Source organism: Phasianus colchicus, chromosome Z (assembly GCF_987193195.1).
Source record: "Phasianus colchicus chromosome Z, bPhaCol1.hap1.1, whole genome shotgun sequence".
NCBI lineage: Eukaryota > Metazoa > Chordata > Aves > Galliformes > Phasianidae > Phasianus > Phasianus colchicus.
In genome coordinates, this window is record NC_143476.1 from 59,297 (window position 1) to 82,766 (window position 23,470).

Sequence of the window (23,470 nt, forward strand, 5' to 3'; positions counted from 1 at the left end):
TTGGGTGGGAAACAAAGTGTAGTAAAATAGCAGGTCAGCAACAAAAATGAGTAATCTGTTTGTCAGCTCTAACTTCCCACAGTCAATATCTGCAAGGTTTGTAATTTCTGTTCCATGTGGAGGAGGACCCAAGACCTGCTGAGGGAGGGAAGCCTTCTTAGTGCAGGCAGAAGCAGCACTTCTGCAACGTTGCTGGTTGTGTGCAAGGACACAGAGGCTGTGATGGGATTGAAAGATAGGCTGTTCCTTCAAGGGTTTATAGTAATGCTCTCTGGAGGTCATTGTAGGTTGGCTTTTGCAGTAAAGAGTGTTTGAGACTGTTATTCCTCCTAGCAGAGTTGGGTTGGTGGTAATGTGGTTCAGGCAGTTTAATGACTGTGGTTTTGTCTCTCTCCAAAAATTGCTAGGAAGTGAGTAGGTTAACTCCATCGTTTGTATGGAAGATATTCGCTGGAATCGATTCTTGGTTTTATGAGCAGACTGCAAGGACCTCCAGCAGTTTTCTTGGGCAATTGTGTCTTGTACTGAATCTGGGTTAAAGTTAAAAAAAAAGTGGAAAAAAAGCAACTTGGCTTCCTTCAGTTCTTGAACCCAAGCTGGACACAAACAGGAGTGTCACGCTTTTCATACTGTAATCCTGGGAGTTCCAGTGCTCGTGACTTCCTGTTTTTCAGAGTTTTTCGTGAAATAATTTCCTAACATATGAGGAACTGTGTGTCAGTACTTTGTCCTTCTCTCATTACTGGGCAATTTACAAGAGGCTGTTCTAACTTCAAGTTGCTTCTAGAAGAGCGTTCTCTGAAGGTATTCACCAAGTGGTGTACTAAGAATCCAGGGAGTGTTATCATATCTGTTCAATTTCAAGCTGATTTGGTGGACTGGTGGACAAAAACCTATGAGCTAGCAGCGTGCATTGCAGCCTAGGAAGCCAGTACACTGTGCTACATTGAAGGATGAGGGGTTGGTTGGGCAAGGTAGGAAATTCTTCCCCTATACTCCATCCTCATGAGACCCAACAGATAGTCTGGTACTGTGTTCAGCTCTGGGGCCTCCATCGTAAGACAGTCATGGACCTATTAGGGCAGAGTCCAGAGGAGGAACAAAAGGATGATCAGAGGGCTGAAGCACCACTCCTGTAGGTGTAGGCTGAAAGAGTTGTGGCTGTGCAGCCTAGAGAAGAGAAGGCTCTGGATAGACATCATTGATGCCTTCCAGTATCTAAATGGGCCTAGAGGAAAGATGGGGACTCATTATCAGGGAATGCAGCAAAAGGACTATCTGTAATGATTTCAAAGTAAAAGAGGATAGATTCAGATTAGGACATTAGGAAGACCAGGTCGGATGGGGCTTTGAGCAAGCTGGTCTAGTTGGAGGTGGAACTATAGGATCCTTAAGGTCTCTTTCAATCCAAATCATTGTACAGTCCTATGACTTCACTGTCACACCTATCAACTCATCGCATTTGTTCTTATCCTGTCAAGAAGTTACAAATAAGTAGGGTTCTCACAGGGGAGCTTTCAGCTCATTACAGCTTGAAAGCCCTTGCATAAAGCATTTAGCAGATTTCTGCGTCGTGCAGATTCCACCCACAGCCTCAGCTGATCACTGAGTTTGCATCAATCCTCTGACTGCTGCCACCTGTTTCAAACTAGGCTAAGACTGGGATAAGAGAGACAGTAAATTAGAGCTTGTCAACCTGGAAGATCCAGAAGTGTTGGCCTTTCAGTGTCGTCATCTGAAATAAGTGTCCATCAGTAGCACAATATAGGTGCATCCTCCAGCTTTTTGAAATGGACCAAATTGTTCCAGAGTGCTGTGTTTCTCCCAGGCAGCATCTAAGGGTTTATCATATTACATACTACGTTCTGTGAGTTCTGAGTTGATATTGATATGAGTTAATATTTTCAAATATATCCAGCTCTCACTAGTACCCCCAAGGAGCCATCTGCGAGCCAGAGCTTGAGAGCAGCTGAGGTGGAAGTTTTAAAGCTGCTTATGAAGGAAATCGCACTCATATTTATGTAATACATCATTTTAAGCTGTCTGAATTGTTGCTGCGCAATGCTAGTACAGCTCTGAAAAGTGAGAACCTAGAGTCTCTCAGAAATCCTGGTAGAAATACCAAAGTGAGTTCTGGGAATTTAAATAAGTGATGGCCGGCCAGCTGCTTCTCCATCTTCAGTCAAATGACTGTGCATCCTCCAAAGGAAACTGTGTGGCCAGCATATTTTAATAAATACATTATACTTTGTTTCTGATCACGGCAGTGATTTTCTTAAGTGCTTTACTTTAAATGATTCTTCATTTAACTGCGGTCAACGCTTAGTGAACATCGCTTTAGCTTCAGTATCAAAACAAAGATTTAACTTACGCCATCTGTTGGTTAAACGAGGTTTAGCAGGGGCTTTGTAGCCCTCACTGACAGCTGGGGGGCAATAACGCGGAGGTCAGATTGTGATTATGCTTCCCAGCTAAAGCTCATAGGTAGAATTTTGAAGAACTCTCTCAGCACTTTTGTGGAGTACAAACATTTGTTCCATCCTGGCACTGCAACTGAAGAAAAAAGGAGGTGAGAAAGGGACAACCTGACTGCCAGCGTTAGGCTGTTAAAGCCAGACTCTGTGTTAAGCTTGCAGAATTCCTTCAGAAATGGACAACCTCTGATAAGATTGTAGTCACTGTACTGAGAATCAGAAAGAAAACCTGTGTACATTATGTAAGTACAAGTCCTGTCTCTATTAAAAGCAATGGTACAACGTGCAGTAAATGCAAAAGTATTTGCTGAGGAAATACCAGTGTATTTCTCTGCATAGCTGGATTTTAACCTGGACAAGATTCTTGAGACTGCTCACTCTAAAACAAACCCTACTCAAAGCATTTATTGTTTAAATTGTTAGTGTACATGCAGCGTACACAGTTAGGCTGGATACGTGCTGGTTTTAGTTTGTATTGCAGTTGCACTGAAGTTACCTTTCTGAGGGACACTGGCGAGAGATGTTATTTACCTGATAAACTGAAAGGGAATGAAGGAAGAGTAGAAGTAAAATAATGCAGAAGGTTGGTAAAGAATCTCTGGAGCACAGGCTCCTGTGCCATACATTAAGTGTCCAGTCTCAGTTGTTTTCAATTCACACAGGGCCTATACAACATGTAAATGTTAGTATTCTTGATTATTTGCAGTTGGCTCAGTATGAATTTAATCTCTGACATCACGTATTCTGGTGAAGTTCAGAACTTTGGGCAAGTCTTGTGAGGATGGGCTTTACTTCAGATGCTTGGCTTCCAGATGTGTAAGCAGTGAGAATGATGCTTGTCACATTAATCTTACCTCCATCCCATCAAAATAGTAGATGCAGATTTTTTCAGAGATACTTTTTTTAAAACTTGTACATCGTTTCTAAAATGCCTTGCATTCCTGTAAAAACAACAATGTAGTCTTTTAAAACAGTGGAAAAATTATTCTGCCCAATGCCTGGAAAATAACTGAGTTTCCCAATGAGTGAGTAGAACTCTACTTATGAAAATAGAAGACTCCCTGAGATCTTAACATTTACGGCAACACCAGAGGAAGTGTAAAGCCTATCTATTCTGGATAGAATATTAATGAATTTGTAATAGCTTCTCTATCCAAAACGGATTTCCCCAGGAAGAGCTCCAGTAATCCAGAGTTCTGCACAGAGGTGACAGCCTCACCCCAAATCTGGGAATAACTTCTGCTTTGCAGAGAAACATTAGTATAGAATATAATCTTGTTGGATTGCTGCTGCATTGCTCTGATGAACTGGGATGGAAGCTCTGGTAGAAATTATGAAAAATTAGTTTGATACAAAGTGTGAAGCTTTTCTGTAGAACACAAGGATGATTTCAGAATCATTTGCAATTGAATTAAGGTAATTGTGAAGTCAATTGCTTTAAGATTGTATAAAAACTAAGCATCTTGAAATGCTCTTCCAGGTGTAGAGTGTGAGAGCAAGTCATGAGAAAATGCTTTGAGAATAAAAACATGTTAGAAAAGAAAGGAACCTAGGTCAAAAAGAAAATGTGCTGAAATCCATGATAGTCACTGGTAGAAAAATGGGCCAGAAGCCATCTGTAAATAAATCACACTGTTATCAAAGAAAGGATAAACTTCCAGGTAGATTCTGCAAGCGTTAGTATACTAGGAATAAATGCTGTAAAACGTTCAGAATAATTAATTCCATGAACGCTCAACCAGCTTTTCACTGACTGGGAACTTGCAGTCTAGGGTTGAACCCGATCAGATCCGCAGTGCTGCAAACGCACAGCTTTAAGTGGAGCTGTCGTCATTTCAGCCAGCTGAGGCACGCTGTCACTTTTCACTTCTACAGACTGTTCAAATGACACTTTTCCCCTGCAGCGAGAGATTCACTTCATAGGCTTATGTGCAAAATTTGGGAAGTGAAGAGCACTTGAGGAACAAATGAGGAGGAAAAGAGCTGTCTTTCCCAGTGTCTTGGCACACCAGCACCACTGAAACAGCTCAAGACTTCGGTGAGTGGACAGGACGGTGCTCTTCTTTGTGTATCCATGGTTGCTAATTTCTGAGGGGGAAGGAAAAAAAAAAAAAAGCATCTCCACATGTCTTTTAACCTCAGTAAAGGCTCTGCGTTAACATTTTTTCTTTGGGCTCACTGCGGATAATACAAAATGGAGCATTTACAGTCTTATTCTAATAACAAATAAGAGCTGCTACATTATTAATGAAAGATGCAAAGACAGCAGCAGAAAGCAAGTATTTCATTTTCCTTAAGTGTCACTAATCTGTGTGCATATTTAGTCCACCAGCTGTCATTAATTTCAGTGCTCACATAGCCCTTGTTTACAAAGTACAAGTTTTACTATCAGAAATTACTCAGTCACAGCAGAAGGTACTGGAGGTTTTCTTCCAGAACAGGCAGAAGTAAAGCCAGGAAATGCTAGGATCTGTGGTTTGCTTTTGTCTTCTGCAGACGGAAGAGGAGGAGGAAAATGAAGCATCCGGAAATAAATCTTACTAATCTCTCTGGAGTATGGAGGGTGATAGAAAAACAGATTTTCATCCTCTTTCTCAGTGCAACATTTAGGTGCCACCAGAGTGAATAATCCTCTGCTGCTGCTCTCTGAACCTCCATTGTTGTTTGCTTGCTCAGTGAACAGATTGCCTCATTTTCCACAGCTGTGATTGTGGAGAAAACAACTTGATGGGACTTACTATGAAATGTTAATTTGAATGCCACCAAGCTCTGAAGGCTTAATTTCAAACAGTGAAATCCCATTCACCTCAATTTTTCTAGTGCAATATCTTCATTGATAAAACCATTGAAAATCTATTGTATTATGATCACATTTCCTGCACACAACCAGCTTTGGTGCTGTCAATATTTATCAAGGCTGATCCTCTTTTAAATGCCCACTTCCTGAGAGCAGTTCATACTGGGGAGTTTGTAAATGTGTTATTTGAGGAATAATGACTCAACCAGGCTATCCCAGATTAGAGTCCCATCTGGCTGATACTGCTCCACCCTAAAAATTACACTGGCAACATTTAGCTTGGTGCATTTGCAAAAAAACTTCAAGCTGCAGACCCTTAGTTCTGGATTAAGATTCAGATGGATGTTAACATATGAGTATTTGCTACACCTTAAGATAACAACCTCATTTCGGGTTCTTTCTCCTCTGGATACACTCACAAACCAGCCACCCACAAATCTCATCTGAAGTCTGCCTTCTCAGTCTTAACATAATGCTAACACAATGAAAAGAAATGCTGAAAGCTGATTTTGTTGTTGTTGTTGTTGTTGTTGTTTTTTCATATGAAACTAATTTAGAAATTGCCTAATTTCAGCAACTACTCAATGTGTATTTGATCTTTAAAGCACTTAGGATCATAGAATCACAGAATATCCCAAGTTGAAAGAGACCTACAAAGGTCATTGAATCCAACCCCTGGCTTCACAATGGAATCCAAGCCTTTATCTGTCTGACAGCATTGCCCAAATGCTTCTTGAATTCAAGCAGCTTGGTGCCGTGCCCACTAGACTGGGAGCCTGTTGATACCTCTCTGGTGAGAGCTCTCCTACCCTAAATTACTCAGTGAAATAATGTTCTTGCTAATAGTCAGTGTATGCATCCTACTCTAAATCAAGTCTGGACTGCACTGTGCAGAACTCATTTTAGTGAGATTCATTGAGGAACCTAGACGAAGATATGCAAAAAGGACAAAAATTAAAAGGGGGGGGGAGAGGCAAAGAGAGCTTTGCTCTGCTAAAAAATGTTCTGTTTGGTTACTGAGTGTGTGAATCTTTGATTGAGAGCTTTTAAGTTAAAGTAAGCATTATTTTACCAGCCAGCACAATGCGTGCTCATGTTGGTCCATCTAGAGTGTGTTACAATTTAAGAAAGAAAGACCATTATCAGCTACACAGATTCCTCACGATTCATCTCAGAAAAATCATGTTCAAAACAAAACATCTTTATTTTCCAGTTCCAGTTGGATTCACAAGTCTTACCAAGCAGAAATAGTAAGCTGCTATTCCACGTGGGTATTTCTGCATACTTGGCAGTTCAAAATGCACGGTTAGCTATTCCATTCATAAGAATTACTTATGTTCCCTAGGTCCAGAGACAAAACATATTTAAATAAATTCAGTTAGCAATCCCTCCCAGTAAATATATTAAATGTTAGGTTGTTTAGTTATTTTGTTCTGTTGGTTGTTGCTGTTGTTGTTGTTCCCTCTCTTAACTCCGTCAGGAAGTTATTTGTATTAGCACGTATTCCAAACAGAGCAGGAAATAAGATCTTAAATGTTAAAAAGTAGTCAATCTGTAGCACAAATGCCTTGTTTGTCTCGTCATCCCATTGGCTAGAAGAATGGGAATAAAACTTTAACCTCCTGACTTCTCTATGCTTTTGTGTGCTTTTTCCTATGATATATCTTATCATTTAGGAGTAGCCATTTTGTAAGAAGAACTGGAGATGTTCCTGAAAAAGCAAGAAATGTAAATGTTAAAATATGGCATGAGTTCTGCAGTTCTGTCTGCCTGTGATATGTGCCCCTCCATTTTTGGTAGACTCTTTAATCAGGCTGATTGTAATGATTTTTTTTGTTTGTTTGTTTTTAATTAAGCTGAAATATGTAATCTCTGTAGGTTTTTCACCACAGAAGGTGGGTGTGCATCAGCTGAAGCAAATAGCACTTCCTTCTGACTTAAGTCACTATATTTATATGTGGATGTGTGTGCGGTACATACATGAAAAATAATTCTGTGGTGTACAAGAGGGCAGACAAAATGTTTATTTTAACACATACCTGAAAAGCTGCAATCTCTTAATTTGGCTTTGTAAAGAATACAATTAAAAAAAAATGGATACCAACTGTCTTACAAGCATAAACTGAAACTGTGCCCAGTTACCACAACTGTGCTTTTGCTTCTCCTGCTCACAGTTAGTTTATTTCTAGTGTGGTTAGTGTAATTGCCTTAAAAGCTTTCTTGTCTGGAAGAAAGCTACTACAAGCTACTACAAAGCAAAAAGAGAACAAATTAGATACTAGCTATGTCCTGGTGATCTGTTCTAGTGTAGATCTGAGAGCCCCATGCCCGTTTTGCTTGCCATTGCAATCAGTAGAGTGCATGAAGGAATGTTTTCCTGATCTCTCCAGTTGTGAAGTTTGGTGGTTTTTTTTTTTTTTTGCAGTTGGTGCCTGTGAAGTGTATGGGGTTAGAAAATGTCAACGTCCTCAGTCAGTATTAAATTTGCTATCTAAATGATCAGGATTTGCTTTTGTTTCAGACATCACCAGCTGAAAGTATGGAGAGGTGAAGAAGCTAGAAATCTGAAACTTCTCCTGCCTAGAAATCACAGAACCATTTGAGCTGGAAAGGATCCTGAAAAGTCACCCAGTCCACCTCCCCTGCAATGAAGAGGGACACCCACAGCTCCATCAGGTGCTCAGAGCCTTGTCCAGCCTGGCCCTGAGTGCCTCCAGGGATGAGGCTTCCACCACCTTTCTGGACAGCCTGTGCCAGCATCTAACCCTTACAAAAAACTCCAGTCTTAATCTTTTTTCTAGTATGAAATCATTTCCCCTTGTCCTGTCACAACAGACTCTGCTTAAGAGTCTGCCTTCTTTCTTATATTCCCCCCTCAGATACTGAAAGGCTGTTCTCAGGTCTCAGCAGAAGCAGAACTTCCTATGTTTCAGTTTGTGTCCACTGACTCTTGTCCTATCACTGGACAATTCAGAAAAGAGTTTGTCTGTTTTCTTTGCACCCTCCCCCCAAGCAGCTTATACATAAGTGATTATTACTGAATTATTCCTCAAATTCCAAATGTTGACATGCTTATTAATGTAAAGCAAAGCAAATCAAACCAAACCTAAAGCTCCATAGCTCTTCCTTCCTCCTGGCTTGCTGGAGGAGAATAGATTCCAGACTCTGTATTTAAAACTCTTTGTCTGACAAAGCTGCAAATTATTCTAAACATTACTGCTCCACCTGCACAGATACTTCATGTTATGCATTTCAGTGGCTGGGAAAGAAATTCAGAAAAGAAAACTGCAATGCAACAGATCCAACTAGGCTCATGTATCAGACCACCCAGCTATCAACAATCCTTTTGGTGATTCTTGCTGGTTATGTACACCCTTCTTTTCCATCCCCTAGCCCTCATGAACAAGTGGCATCTCTTCTTCACGGAGCCCCAGAGGACAGGGGAGGTTCAGGTTGGGCATTTGAAAAAGATTCTTGCCCAAGAAAGTGGTTTGGCACTGGAATAGGCTCGCCAGGGAAGTGGTCGTGGCACCCAGCCTGTCCTAATTAGAGAATGCTCTCAGAGTTTGGACAGTGCTCTCAGCCATAAGGTTTCAATATTGGGTGGACCAGCGTGGGGCCAGGAGTTGGACTTGATGACACAGGTGTGTCCCTTCCAGCTCAGGATGTTCTGTGATTCTATGATTAAGCTTAGAAGGACTTTAGCTCGCAAGTCCTCTGTGAGACAGATGCACCATTGGACATCACCAATATGTAAAGAAAACTTCACAGAGAAATAGAAATTTGATAAGCACACCCAACATTTGGGATGCTTGTAGTCCCTACCTCTCTTCTGTGAGTGGAGGAAGGTGTTTGGATCTCTCCCAGCAAACAATGAAATGGGAAAGCCAGGAGAATTCATGTTTTTTCAAGAAGTTCCTTCTACCTATTTTAGGTTGCTGCATTTGGTCCTGCTTCAAAAGTTATAATCACAAGGACTGGCAATCTTGACTCACTTTGCTGTCAAACCATTTATGCGATCTTCCCTGTGCCTGAGAATAAATAACCCTGGTTATTTATTGTCAGTTCTTTGAAGCTTGCTTACAGTTTTGCTTCATAAAACACGAACTTGCTACATAAAAGAGCTGGGTAACTGGATTTCATTGTTCTGACTGTCAAGAAAGCACTGATACAATTGACTCTATTATTTAAAAAATAAAAAGACGATTTCATGTTGACAGAACATCAGATTTATCTAATCCTACTCATAAAATGGGAGTAATGTACCAGAACCTGCAATTCTGAATTGTATTCAAAGGCCTTCTACCTGCTGAAATACTTCCTCTCACTAGATATGAAGAGTTGAATGAGGTTACAGGAGGTTCAGGAGATCTAGCTGCAGAGCTGGAACGAGTTACAGAATACACCTCTATCAAGCCAAGAGTCTTAGAAAAATGAAGGATTTTTTTTCTTGACCAGACCTAGAGTTTTATCACTGGAGCTTTTTGGCATTATAGAATGCTAAGTACTGCAAAATGCTTTCCTGAGTATTAAAGAAATTGCAAGATATTCGCAGAAGAATTACATTTTGATCTTATCTGCTAATCTTGTCAAAACATGGAAAATTGACACTTTCAGAACGTTGCTTCCTTTCATTTGTGTGTGGCATTTCTTTAATTAAAAAAAAAAAAAAGAGTACAACAGCTGCTGCTCCAAAAGTAATACCTCCTGTTTTGTTGGCCCGTGACATCAGAAGCTGATGCTGGAGGTGAGGCAGCAGAGGCTGAACCTTCCCACCAATATCCCATTTCATGTTGTTGTTCTGTGACAGATGGCAGCAAAGGGGCAGTTGGACAGAATGGTGTCTGGCATGGAAGCGCAGACGGAGCAAAGTTATGTCACTGCATTCCTTCATGCAAAAAAAAATGGAACCCGCTGACATTCATCAATGCTTGCTGAACATTTATGGAGCCCAAACAGTAAATGTGAGCACAGTGAGGGGCTGGGTGGTGTGTTTCAGCAGTGGTGTCAGCAATGTGAAATGCAAGCCATGTTCCAGACAGCCATGTACAGCTGTCATACCACAAAATGAAGAGTGTCCCAATGAGTTCCTCCACATGATTCAGCTAACGTAGAAAAAAAACAAAAAAACAGTTTTTTTTGTTTGTTTGTTTTTTGTAGCTGAGCATTTGCTCTATCAAATAGTATCACTGTGCTCTTTGCATCTGTTGTTGTTTCCACGGAAATAAATATAAATATGCAATGCACTGCTGCTTGAAATCGGTGATAATTCTGTTCTAGAAGAACTGCAGGAGAAGAGCAGTGCCACGACTGAAATTACAACTGTGACCTTGACTGACAGCATCCATTTTCCATGCTTTGCTATGATCCAACGACCTCAGACAAACTGATTCTGGCTAGGTTTTTGCTTTGACACTTCTGAAGCAAGCAACTGCCTTCATTCTTTTAGCTGCATAGATTCCCACAGTCGTCCAAGCGGACACTTGTGCTAGCTGCATACAACTCCATCTTCTCTGATTCAGGAAAACTGCTGTTTCTTCCTCTAGAAGAGCACGGATACCATTTTTTTATTCATTTATCTATTTACTTGTTTAATAAAGATCAGTATATGCCTTGCTTATAAAGGACACCCTGATAGCAAATTAAAAAAAAAAAAAAAGCTGTAATTGCTTCTATCTACTTCATTATTCTCTTTTTGGATGAGGATCCTAAGTGCAAATATAAAGGTGACAGAAATTTTGCAGTTAAACATGGCAGTTCAGAGGATCAAGCTCTGAGTCAGGAGCTGATAACAGATCCCTCTAGAGAGCTATCATATTCATCACTGTGACAGCTCTGCTAATAATTCCTTACCTTACTCTTCTCAGCTGTCGAGGACTGTGTCCTTGTTGTACATGTGAAAGGCAAAGAATGGCTGTTCTTCAAATGCTGCCACGTTCCATGGCTGCTGGCAGCAGAGGTGGAAACAGACGTGGCTGAAGACAATTAAATGGTTTAGGTTGTTTTGACTGATTAGGCTGGCTTCTCAGGAAACATAATGGAAGTTTAAACATGACAAATGTAAGCCATAAATACCTACGTGCTACAGCACTTAAATATGCATCTGAGGAGTTTGACATGAAAAAAAAATATCCAAAATCTCACTTGATCATTTAAATATTTAGATACAAACTAGCATTCTACAGGTGGCTTCTAGCACAGAAACTGAAAATCCTGCAATGGTAACGCATTTGAATTGCTGTTCCCTAAATGGATTTCCACATTTCTGTAAAAAGATGTATTAATTACCTCCCCAAGCTTTTGAGTCAGGGCCAAGTTCTGATGCAGCTCCGTGTTATTTCCCTGACCATAGGAAAGAGTTGTTCACAGCAGCCTCAGCTCCCCAACTCTTGAGTCTCTCTCCTTTGATCACTACAAAAGGCTGTTAAAGTGCAAAATCCATGGGAAAGAGAAAGGCAGGTCAGGCTAATGGAATGGGAGAGGCAGGATGCTTTGTAGACATGTTCTTGAGGAAAAAAAGAAAGAGAGGTCTCTATAAGTAGGTATGATGGGAGTATGATGACGTGGTTAAGCAAATAGGGAAGGGGTTTCCCTCCCTGAATGAGGAACAAAGTCCCAAAGGAACAAAGAATACAGTAAGAGGGAGTCGAGGCGTGCAGATGTCAGGGTGCACAGAACTCTGTTAGTCTTGGTTCCCCTTCTCCATGTTCAACCGGAATTTAATCATACCTGTAGTTTCTCTGAATTCAAGTGGCCCGTGTGAATGTCTGGTACACACAGAGGTAAAACCTGAGGAACTACATGAGCTGATAGCAAATGACAACACAGCCATACCCCTGTAAGAGATAATGCTTGCACGTGTTCTGAGCTCCATTCAGATTTCAAATGGCTGAGCGTAACATTCTAAAAACAGGATCCCAGGATCATCTGAGCTCTCTCCTACTCTAATTCGTGACCTTGCAAATGAGGTCAAACCAGTTTGCCCATGGCTTGACCAGTCATGTCTTGAAAAGTTCCCAAAACAGGGGATAAGCTCTGCAGATAACCCGCTTCTCTGCCGGAATGTCTTCACAGTGGGAAAGTTTGTCCTTATATCCAGATTGAGGGCCTCTTGTTTGAAATTAGCCCTATTTTCTCTTGTCCTCCCAGCACGCATCACTGTAAAGAGCCTTGCTAAATCTCCTCAGAAGCCTCACTGTGGATAGGGAACTGCCACGAGGACCCTTCGAAGGATGAGCAGTTCCTGTTCCTTCACCTTTCCTCCCAGGTTACGTGCCCCAGCCCCAACCATCCTGGTAGTTCTCCTGAACACTGCAGGGATGGCGACTCCATCACCTCCCTGTGCAGCCATTCCAGTGCCTGACCACTCTCTGAGAGAAGAAGTTCTTCCTTAAGTCTAACCTAAACCTCTTCTGGTACAACTTGCGGCCATTTCCCTAGGTCCTGTTCGTTGCCTGGGAGAAAAGGCCAAACCCCTCCTCACCACAACCTCCCTTCAGGAAGTTGTAGAGTGCAGTGAGGTCTCCCTTGAGCCTCCTCTTCTCCAGACTGAAAATCCCAGCTCCCTCAGCTGCTCCTCATAGGACTTGTGCTCCAGACCCCTCACCAGTTTCGTTGCCCTTCTCTGGACACGCTCCAGGGCCTCAATGTCTTTTTTGTAGTGATGGGCCCAAAACTGAACACAGCACTCGAGGTGCGGCCTCACCAGAGCTGAGTACAGGGGATGATCACCTCCCTGCTCCTGCTGGCCACACTATTTCTAATGCAGGCCAGGATGGCGCTGGCCCTTTTGGCCACCTGGGCACACTGCTGGCTCACGTTCAGCTGAGCATCAACCAACACCCCCAGGTCCCTTTCCTCTTCACAGTCATCCAGCCACTCATCCCCAAGCCTGTAGCGCTGCATGGGGTTGTTGTGGCCAAAGTGCAGGACCCGGCACTTGGCCTTGTTGAACCTCATCCCATTCACTTCAGCCCAGCGATCCAGCTTATCTGAGTCCCTCTGAAGGGCCTCCCTACCCTCAGGCAGATCCACACCACCTCCCAGCTTGGTGTCATCTGCAAACTTACTGAGGGTACACTCAATCCCCTCGTCTAGGTCATCAGTAAAGATATTAAACAAGATAGGCCCCAGTACCAACCCCTGGGGGACACCACTTGAAACAGGTCGCCAGCTGGACTTCACTCCATTAACCACCACCCGTTGGCACGGCCCTCCAGCCAGTTTCTTTCCCAAAGGAGTCTGTACCTGTCCAGCCATGGGCAGCCAGTTTCCAGAAGAAGCCTGTGAGAGACCATGTCAAAGGCTTTGCTGAAGTCCAGGCAGACTGCATCAACAGCCTTTCCCTCATCTACCAGTCTGGTCACCCAGTCATAAAAGGAGATGAGGTTGGTCAAGCACGACCTGCCTTTCATGAACCCGTGCTGGCTGGGCCTGATCCCCTGGACACCACGCACATGCCGTGCGATCTCCCCCAAGATGATTTGCTCCATTACTTTCCCCGGTACCGAGGTCAGGCTGACAGGCCTTCGTTCCCCTGATCCTCCTTATGGCCCTTCTTGAAGATGGGAGTCACATCAGCAAGCCTCCAACCCTCTGGGACCTCTCCAGTTAACCAGGATGGCTGGTAGGTGGCAGAGAGCGGCTCAGCAATCACCCCGCCAGCTCCCTCAGCACCCGAGGGTGCAGCCATCCGGTCCCATGGATTGTGACAGTCCAGATGGAGGAGGAGTTCTCTGACTGTCTCCACCTGAATCGCTGGGGGTGCTTTCTGAGTAGCGTCCCAGACTTCCAGATCAGGGCATAAAATGGCTAATGGTCTGGCTAAAGGCAGATGTAAAGAAGGCACTGAGGATTGAATGCACTCCAACAGCTCCACATCTCTCCTGTTCTGAGGACTCTACATCTGGATGCGATGCTCCAGGTGAGCAGAGCACAGAGCAGATGCTCAGGATCTCCTCCCTCACCCTGCTGGCCACGCTTCTTTGGATGCAGCCCAAGGTATGGTTGGCTCTCTGGGCTGCGAGGCACACAGCTGTCATCCATCAGTACCCCCAGGACTTTTTTGGCAGGGCTGTGCTCCATCCTTACGTCATGCCCTGGCTGATATTGGTAGCAGGGCTCGTCATTCCCAGTTACAACAACACCTTGCTCTCGGATATTTTGAACCTCACGAGCTTCTCCGAAGCCCGCTCAAACCCGCTGTTTAAGAGGAACATAAAAAGAAACGTTTCAGAGGCAGGGAAGAAGAGCAACGCGTGGACAAACCCCGCTGCGCGGCTTCTCCCAGCAGTTTCCCGGCAGGTCCCGTTGCAGCGCTGCCTGGCGGCCGGCAGGGGGCAGCACCGTTCCGCTCCGCGAGGCCCCGCGCGGCGCCGCCTCCGCCCGCCACCCTCCGCCCTCCCCTCCGCCCCCCCGCTGCCGCCGCCGCCGCTCCGGGCGGAAGCGAGCCGAGCGGCGGCTGTTGCCGCGGCCGCTGCCGTGCGTCCAGGAGCGGGCATGGCGGACGGAGCTCGCTCGCTGCTCGGCGGCAGCCCGGCTTCTAGCCCGGTGCTGGGCGGGCGGGGCCGCGTCTCGTCTTCATCGTCGTCTTCTTCGCCGTCCGCCATCCCGCCGGGTCACAGCTTCCGCAGGGTGACCCTCACCAAGCCCACCTTCTGCCACTACTGCACCGATTTCATCTGGGGGCTGGCCGGGTACCAATGCGAAGGTAAGTGCGGGCGGGGCGGCCCGTCGGGAGGTCGGTTGGGCGCAGAGGGGCATCGGCTGCTCGCCGCCCGCGGTGCCACGCGTGCCGGCACGGGATGAGCGCTGCTCCGCGCCGCTGCTCCGCGTCCGTCGCCAGGCACTCGTCGTCCTTGCCCCGTGTGTGCGTGTCTGTCTGTCCGTGCCTTAAAAATCCCCCGAATTCTTCTCGCTCTGGCTGCGATTTGGGGTGTTTTCCTAGTTGGGAAAGCGCACCCAGCCGGTGGAAGCAGCCCCGGCTGCGCGCAGGGCCGCCCGCAATCAAATCCTGCTTCCCGATGCTCTCCGATGCTTTCTCCTCTCTCTCGCGGGGCTCCGAGCGCTGCCCCGGGCGGCCGAGCCGGCACCTGACCGCGCTGTGCTGCTCCGCCGGCCCCGCCAGTCAGCCCTCCCCTCTTTCCTTTTGCTGTTTTCAGGCTTCTGCGTCCGCTGCTGCGCTTTTCTGATAACGTTACAAGAAAACGACAAACCTCGCAGCATCCCGATGCGTTGTTGTTTGCTAACGCTGGCTGCGTTTTACAGCTGTGCGCCTGCCTTGGTGGCGGCTCAGGAGTTGTGAGCTGGTTACGGATGCGTTTTCCTGGGTGGTGTTAAGGAGAACTTGTTTGCGGTGTTTATCTCCTTGCCACATTTGCAGCGGCTGGTGGAATTTGATCACAGTTCTTTGGAAAGTAATAAAAGGGTGACCTCTAGGAGTGCCACGTTGGTTAAAAAAATAACCCACCCTGCTTTTACGGAAGGAATTGCTTTCAGCAGCTTGAAAAAACGTGGTGGGTTATAGCTGTCTGCTCTTTCTTCTCTGCAGAGGGACAGGGCTAACAGGTGTAATTGCAGCTGAGCTGATCTCTGCTTTATTTGGACTCCTTTTTGGAACTGTGTGAATGGCCGTTCTGCAGGTGAATTGGCTTCGGCTTGTCTTCCAAATCCTACATCTTCAAGTGCTCAGGCTTGATGGGCTTCTGCGTGATGCCCTTTGTATGGAATAACCCCCTTCTTTCACTGCTCATCACCGCCCTGTGCAGGGTTGCCAGCCACCAGACCAGGTTGCCCTGAGCCACATCTCAGTTTAAAACCATTTCCCCTTGTCCTGTCACTATCCACCCTTATAAACAGCCATTCCTCCCTTCTGCTTACATGCTCCCTTCAGATATTGGAAGGACCAGCACCATGCCCGCTCACAGACTGATAAGAGTCACTGAAGTTGGGGAAGACCTCTCATACCATCAAGTCCAACCACCAAACCATCACCACCATGCCCACTAAACCACTTCTGTTGGTGCCCCGGAGCATCTTGCACCTCATGACTCTGTTTTAGAGGAAAGCTCATTTCTGCAGTGAGGAGCCTGTTAGGTTATTGCTAGAGCTTTACGTGTGAAAGGAAGCAATCCTGCAGAGAACTGCAGCTCTTTTGCTAGAACAGTGCAAGTATGTCTTTAAATGGTGTTTTAGGTTGAAGATTCTCACAGAGACCATGTCCATTTGGGTCTGAAAATGTCACTGTATTATGCTTTTGTGCACAGATTTATGTCACTTCCTTTGATAAATGCGTGTGTGTGAAAGAATAAGTGATGTAACGTGATAAGTGGATTGTAACACCAACAATGACTCTCTTATGTTGCTCTCTCTTATATTGCTTTTGCTTTCCAGAGCCTGGTTATTTCACTTTCGAGTAAGTTTTAAATTTCCCTGGGCTCAGCAAGGAAGAAGCAGTGTGGCTGGGTTTCTACGCATGTGTGTGCACCCTGTAAGTTCCATGCATACGTCTGTTGAGTGCATAGATCATAGAATCGTAGAATTGCTCAGGTTGGAAAAGACCCTCAAGGTCACTGAGTCTAACCACCCTACCCTAACTCTAACAGCCCTCTGCTAAGTCATGTCCCTGAGCATCACATCCAAATGGATTTTAAATACGTCCAGGGATGGTGTCTCAACCACCTCCCTGGGCAGCCCATTGCAGTGCTTAACAACCCTTTCTGTAAATAAGTGTCTCCTGATATGCAGCCTAAATTTACACTGGCACAACTTGAGGCTATTTCCCCACCTGTCACCAGTGAGAAGAGACCAGCACTCTGCTGTAAGCACCTTTCAGGTATTTGAAGAGAGCAATAAAGTCTCCCCTCAGCCTCCTCTTCCCCAGACTGAACATCCCCAGTTCCTTCTCCTTGCAGGCCATATTCTCCAAGCCCTTTCCCAGCCTTGCTGCCCTTCTTTGGACCTGCTCCATCACCTCCATGTCCTTTCTGTACTGAGGTGCCCAAAACTGAACACAGCACTCGAGGTGAGGCCTCAGCAATGCTGAGTACAGGGCAGGGTGACTACTCTAGTGCTGCTCATCACTCCATTCCTGATACAAGCCAGGATGCCTTCATGGCCACCCGGGCACACTGCTGGCTCATATTCAGCCCATCAGTACACCAAGGTCCCTTTCCATCAGGCAGCTTTCCAGCCACTTCTCCCCAAGCCCATAGGGTTGCCTGTGGTTGTTGTGACCAAAATGCAGGACCCAACACTTGGCCCTATTAAAACTCATACAGTTTGCCTTCACCCTTGATCCAGTCTATCCAGGTTCTTCTGTAGTGCCTTGCTTCCCTCAGACAGATTGATATTCCCTCCCAAATTGGTATCATCTGCAAACTTACTGAGGGTGCACCCAATCCTCTCATCAGGATCGTTAATAAAGATGTTAAATGAAAGCAGCCCCAGTACTGAGCCCTGGGGCACAGCACTCATGACTGGCAGCCAACTGGCTTTAACTCCACTGGCCACAAATCTTTGAGCCTGGCCATCCAGCCAGCAGAGCATACAGCCATCCCAGCCGTGGGGCAGCCAGCTTCTCCACGAGGATGCTGTGGGGGACAAGGCCTTACTGAAGTCCAGGTAGACCATATCAACAGCCTTACCTTCATCCCCTAAGCGGGTCACCTTGTCGTAGAATGAAATCAGGTTTGTCAAGCAGGATCTACCGTTCATAAACCCATGCTGACTGGGCCTGATCCCTCGTTGACCTTTCATTGGTCCTTGATGGCTCCTGAGATTATCTGTGCCATAACCTTCCCAGGCACCAAGGTAAAGCTGATAGGTCTGTAGCTACCAGGATCATCTTTCCGGCCCTTTCTGAAGATGGGCATCACATATGCCTGTCTCCAATCCCCTGTGACATCCCCAGTTAGCCACGACTGCTGAAGAATGATGGCAACCACATCCGCCAACTCCCTCAGCACCCTAGGGTGCAATTCATCCGGCCCTATGATCTTGTGAGCATCCAGCTTTTGAAGCAGGTCCAAAACCATCTCACTGTCAATTATGTGTGGCCTATTCTGCTCTCCATCCCTATCTACCAGGGCAGGGGGCTGTGTGCCCAGGGAGTAACAAGTCTCACTTAAAGAATGAGGCAAAGAAGGCATTAAGTACCTCAGCCTCATCCTGATCCTTGGTCACCAAGTTGCCATCAGCATCCAACAAGGGATGGAGATTCTCTTCTCCCTAGCCCTCCTCTTACTGTTGATGTATGTATAGAAATATTTATTGTTTTCCTTTACCTTAGTGGCCAAGTTCAGTTCTAGCTGGGCTTTGGCTTTTCTGATTTTCTTCCTGCACAGCTTCACTGCACAGCTGTCATCATCACAAGTAGCTTGCCCACTCTTCCAGAGACCATAAACTTTCCTTTTGTTCTTGAGTTCCAGCCAAATGTCCCTGTTCAGCCCATCCAGCCTCCTTGCCCGTCGGCTCATCTTCCGTGATTTGGGGATGTTCAGCTCCTGCACCTTTACAATATCTTCCTTAAAGGATTCCCAGCCTTCCTGGGCTCCCACACCTTCCAAAGCTACTTCACAAGAGACCCTCTCACCCATGGTCCTAAAGAGGTTAAAGTCTGCCCTCCAGAAGTGCAAGGTGGCAGTTCTACAAGGATCAGCAAGGATCAAGAAATCCAGCATCTCATGATCACTGTGCCCCAGGCAGCCTTCAGCCATTACATCCCCAACCTTCACATCCCCCACAAGACCTTGTCTGTTAACAAACAGCGGGTCCAGGGTTGTGCTTCCCCTCACCAGCTGTGTCAGGAAGTTATCTCCCACACACTCCAGGAACCTCCAGGACTGCCCTCTATCTGCTGTATCCTAATTCCAGCAGATGTTTGGGAAGTTGAAGTCCCCCACAAGGACAAGGTTTATCATAAATAAAGATTGGAGCAAAGAGCTGAGTTCTTGCAAGCGTTGCCTAGTGGGACAAATATCACACGCTTGAAAAGAGTTGCTGAGGTTCTTTTGAGGAAAAACTCAGTTTGGAGCTTTGGAATGGTTTTCAGCCACCTGTAAATAGCTTCGCAGTGGTTTTTCTTTCACTATAGAAGAGTTTTTTTAAAAATGTATGTAGGTAGAATTGTGAACATGTACGTTTTGGACGCTACAAATACTTCCAGTGCTAGGAATCTCTCTAATGTGAAATTACTTTGTTTTACTTTGCCTGTAAAGGTGTAAGGGGTTTAAGTTGGTTGGCAAGTGAGAAGTGAGAATAACTTCAAGATGGATAAATAATTCTGTGCTCGTTAGAGCATTGAAAGGAAATTACTGTCAGGGTCTATTGTGTATGTTCTGTGCCTATTTCTACTGGAAAAAGGTCGCTTGATGAGATAAGGTCACTGTTCTGGATGTAAAGGCATTAAGTCAGGTATTATGTCAGGAAGAGGCATTCCTTGATTTCTCTTTGTTAGGAGCTTCTTTTGTGCTTTGTATTCTAAGCAGAATGTCCACGCTTACTCCAAGGAGCAGAAATCCTCGTTTCTCCTAAGCTGTTCCTGATGTTGGGCGATAACACTTCAGCTTCTGCAGAATAACATGTGAGTGGTGAATTGAGACTACATCATAAAAAACTCACTTAAAAACATAGCTGTAAAGGGCTCTCGTAGGCAGAGCTGCTGTCCTTTGGAGTTCCATCTGCAGGGAATTTCAATCCTTGTGTATATGGAAATAGAAGCGGGGCAGAGAAATGGTCCCCTTGAGCTCTCATCCCTTCTGTTGTCCTAAAGGGAAGCTGGAACATCCTCGGCCCTGCTGGTTTAGTTCAGCTCCGTTTTGAGGGAAGCGAATGGAAGATGTGAGATTTCCCAGAAAGTCTTAATGCTTGCAGTTCAAGAGAAAAACAAATTATTCTGTCTTCCGATGAGCTTGGCTTGCTTTTGGAGCTTCTTAAAATGAAAATAAAAGCTTCAAGGAGGTAAAACCACAGTAAAATCTTGCTTCCATCCCACGATCAGTCTGAATTTTCAGAACTTGCTTTCCTATTCTGTGGTGTATTCCTTTGTCAGTGGTGTGGCCTTTCAGAGCAACAATAGATGTGTTTGATGTTCAGTTTGTTGCCGAGATGTGGCTGTGTGGATGTGTCTCTGCTGTGTTTAAAACTTCATTCCACTCGTGTAAGGCTGAAGCCATCTGAGGAACAAACACAAATCGTGTCCAAACAAACAAAGGCTTAGCTCTCTGCTCTTGTCAAGCTAAGACAGGTGTTGGGGAAAAGGGCTGCACCAGCACACTGAAAAGTGCAACTTATTTACTGTCTGGATTTGAGGAATAAGCCGTTTTGTACACAGTAGAATTTATGCTTTTCCTCCACCTCCCCTGACTGTGATCCAGGGAGAAATCTCAATGTCCTCATATGGTGCAAAGGAGTGAATAGGGATCTCTCTGAGGATGTGCAGACCATGGATGTGCAAAACCGTGTTTTGTGTTGAGTCCCGTGTCTGAGTCCAAAAATTAAATTAGGTGGGAAATAATTGGCTGCAGAAGGTGTCAAAGCCAGTAATGCAATACTTTGCACAGCACTTTCATGTCTCGTCTCTGTTAGTGCCTTGGTTTGGCTTGGTGATAAAGGTGCTCAGCAACCCATCATGTTGTGGAGCAGCTGAGGGCTGCAGCTTGCTCTCCACAAACCTCCTTTCCAAACTTCTTTCATGTTCAGGTGCTCCTTGATCATCACCTAGGCTTTATACCCTCCGGTTCCTTTCTGCTTGCAACAAAATTTTTCAGCCTTCCTCTGTTGAGTTCCCAGGTTCTGAGTGAAGGCTCTGAAAAGCCCTTCGTTCTTGCAGTTACGTAGGAGATGAATGCTTGGCTAGTTTTTGTTGTGCTCTTTTTTTTTTTTCTCTCTTTTTTTTTTTTTTTAAATTCCTGATGAACAAAACACACCGAACTCTGAGGTTTTCTCTGTTAAAGCCTTTCCCAAGCACTGCACCTGAGTGCTGTAACAGCATTAAAAAACAAAAAAAACAAAAAAAGCAAAAACACTTCAGGCTGAAGCAGAAGCAGGGTCAGTGCTTCCTGACTACAAAAGCACCCTCTGCTCCTGCTCTCTGTGATGCTTATCATCTGTGTACCGCATCCAAGGTCAGGTCTGGATTCTTTGCATTCTGCTAACAGCCTCCCTCTCTCTGGAGATGTGCATCCTCTGTTCTGGGATGTAGGAGTTTGTATTAAAGTGCAGCACTTCTCTCCCCCAGTGACACACGTCTCTCTGTGCCCCTGTGGGTTTAGTCACCCACTCCTTCTTTTAGCAGCGATTTTACCTTTATTACAGCATTTCCCTAAAATAAGCTGTGGTAGCATTAGCCATAGTGTCCCAGGTTTCCTTTGTGAGATGACCTCATGAAGGCACTTGCTGTCAGCAGTAGGCTCTTACTGCCTGAGCACAGATGCTGCTCTAAAGGTCTCCTTCCCATAGAGGATGACATGCGACCGCTTTAGTTTTCATTCTCCTCTCAGAAGTTTGTAATCAGTGTTTCTGGTGTAACTTTTTTTTCCCCCCCCCCAACACTTTCCTCGCTTGTTCTGAATTCCAGGCCTGCAGTGTTGTTTTTATGCTCACCATCCCATCAGAAACCTCTCTCTTATTTTGGAGCTCTTTGCTCAGATGGCAGCTTTTTTCCTGGCTCAGCTCTGGCTCAGGTTGAACCTGATGAACCTTTCTTTTTCCCTACATTACTTGTCTCCCAATGCCTTTTCTGATGCTGCATTTTATTCCTTCACTTTGTCATCCATCTGGACCACTTGTTGACCATCCTGCACTACTGTTGCAAAGCCCCTGCCTGCTTATGGAAATCCCTTTGGAGAAACTGCATTTGCAACTCCTGTTGCAACCGGATGCATAAGTTACCATGATGTATTTACTTAGCTGCAGTGAGGAATAAGCAGGATGTATGTCTAGCATATAGATTTTCCTGAATGATAAAATAATGTTTTTTTTTTTTTTTTATCACCTCTCCTTTATTTTTTTCCTCCAGACTTTTTCCTTAATGGCACCTCTCAGTTGCTGTAAAGAAGCACACGCAAGCAAAGAGCAAAACCTAATCTTTGCATATCACAACACGATAAGGAACTCACTGGAAGCCTGCTTCTCTTTTTTAAATATGCCCAGAATAAACTCGTGTTTATATTTTTCTATATGTTTTTATTCCTTTTTCCATGTTTGAGTCTGAGTGATCTGCTTGGAGGCAGGGTCAGGATTATAAACACTATGTGATTTGCCTGCTTGGCTTCTTTTTGAATGCCACCTGTATGATATACAGGTGGTGCCTCTTACTGTGTAAAAATAATACCGTTTGAGATTTTAAAGCCACTGAAAATGAGGAAAAAGGTGTGACTGCAGCAGACCATAATTTAATCCCTGGAGGTTTTACATACAGAAGAATGCTGGAGGCATTCTGAATGCTTTGCTAAGCAGCTTTCCTTGGGAGAAGCTGGAAGATTTGATCTTCTGGAGTTACACTAGGAGCAGTGTGTTGTTCTGTGGGGTGGTGCTAGATTACAGTGATAAGGAGACAGGACTTGCAGTTTAAGTGCAGCAAGTGATAGCAAAATAATCTCTTTTCCTCACTGCGTTTTTACCTTGGCAGAATGTGTCATGCTTTAATGCATTTTTTCATGATGTAATTCAGGAAATGAGCATCCCCTTTCTACAGTGCGTTCTCTGTAGTGCCTGGAGATAAGAACTGGTACATCATGGTAAATGCTGAGCGTAGTTGTACCCTACTAATCAGTTCCTTTAGTGTTTTTAAGGAGAATGCTGCCCCGTGCTGAAATCACTGCATGGTTGGAAGCTTCAAAAGAAGGCAGAAGAATACAAGGAAATTGCTAAGATTCCTCTGAGTATGAAGAGGGCACGAGGGAAGGATCTGAAGGATAGAGCTGAAAATACTACTCCTGTCTGCACCCATGGGAGATCTCTCAGGTTTAAAAAAAAAAAAAAAATGCCTTTTCTGCAGTGAAAGATTTTCTTTGGAGCTTCCTGAAGGTGCCAGAGTAAGTCTAACTCATCACAAAGACCAGCTTGCAAGGGAAACTCGTTAAGGCAGGAAGTCTTGCACTGTTATCTGCTACAAAAAATAGCCTTCAGTGCGAAACAAAGGTGTGTGTTGAGCAGTGTGACCTAGGAAACACTGCCTTTTCAGGTTGACCTCTTCTCA

General features: G+C 44.9%; 1 protein-coding gene across 1 annotated transcript in view; it reads left to right on the forward strand.

Annotated features, from left to right (window-relative positions):
- The first annotated feature begins 14,685 nt into the window (after window positions 1-14,685).
- Window positions 14,686-23,470, forward strand: part of DGKQ (diacylglycerol kinase theta) — a 79,799-nt gene continuing 71,014 nt past the window's right edge. Inside the window, 1 exon segment of the mRNA XM_090132681.1 lies at window positions 14,686-14,980. Within this exon segment, the coding sequence (XP_089988807.1) occupies window positions 14,770-14,980 (211 nt within the window). The 5' untranslated portion in view covers window positions 14,686-14,769.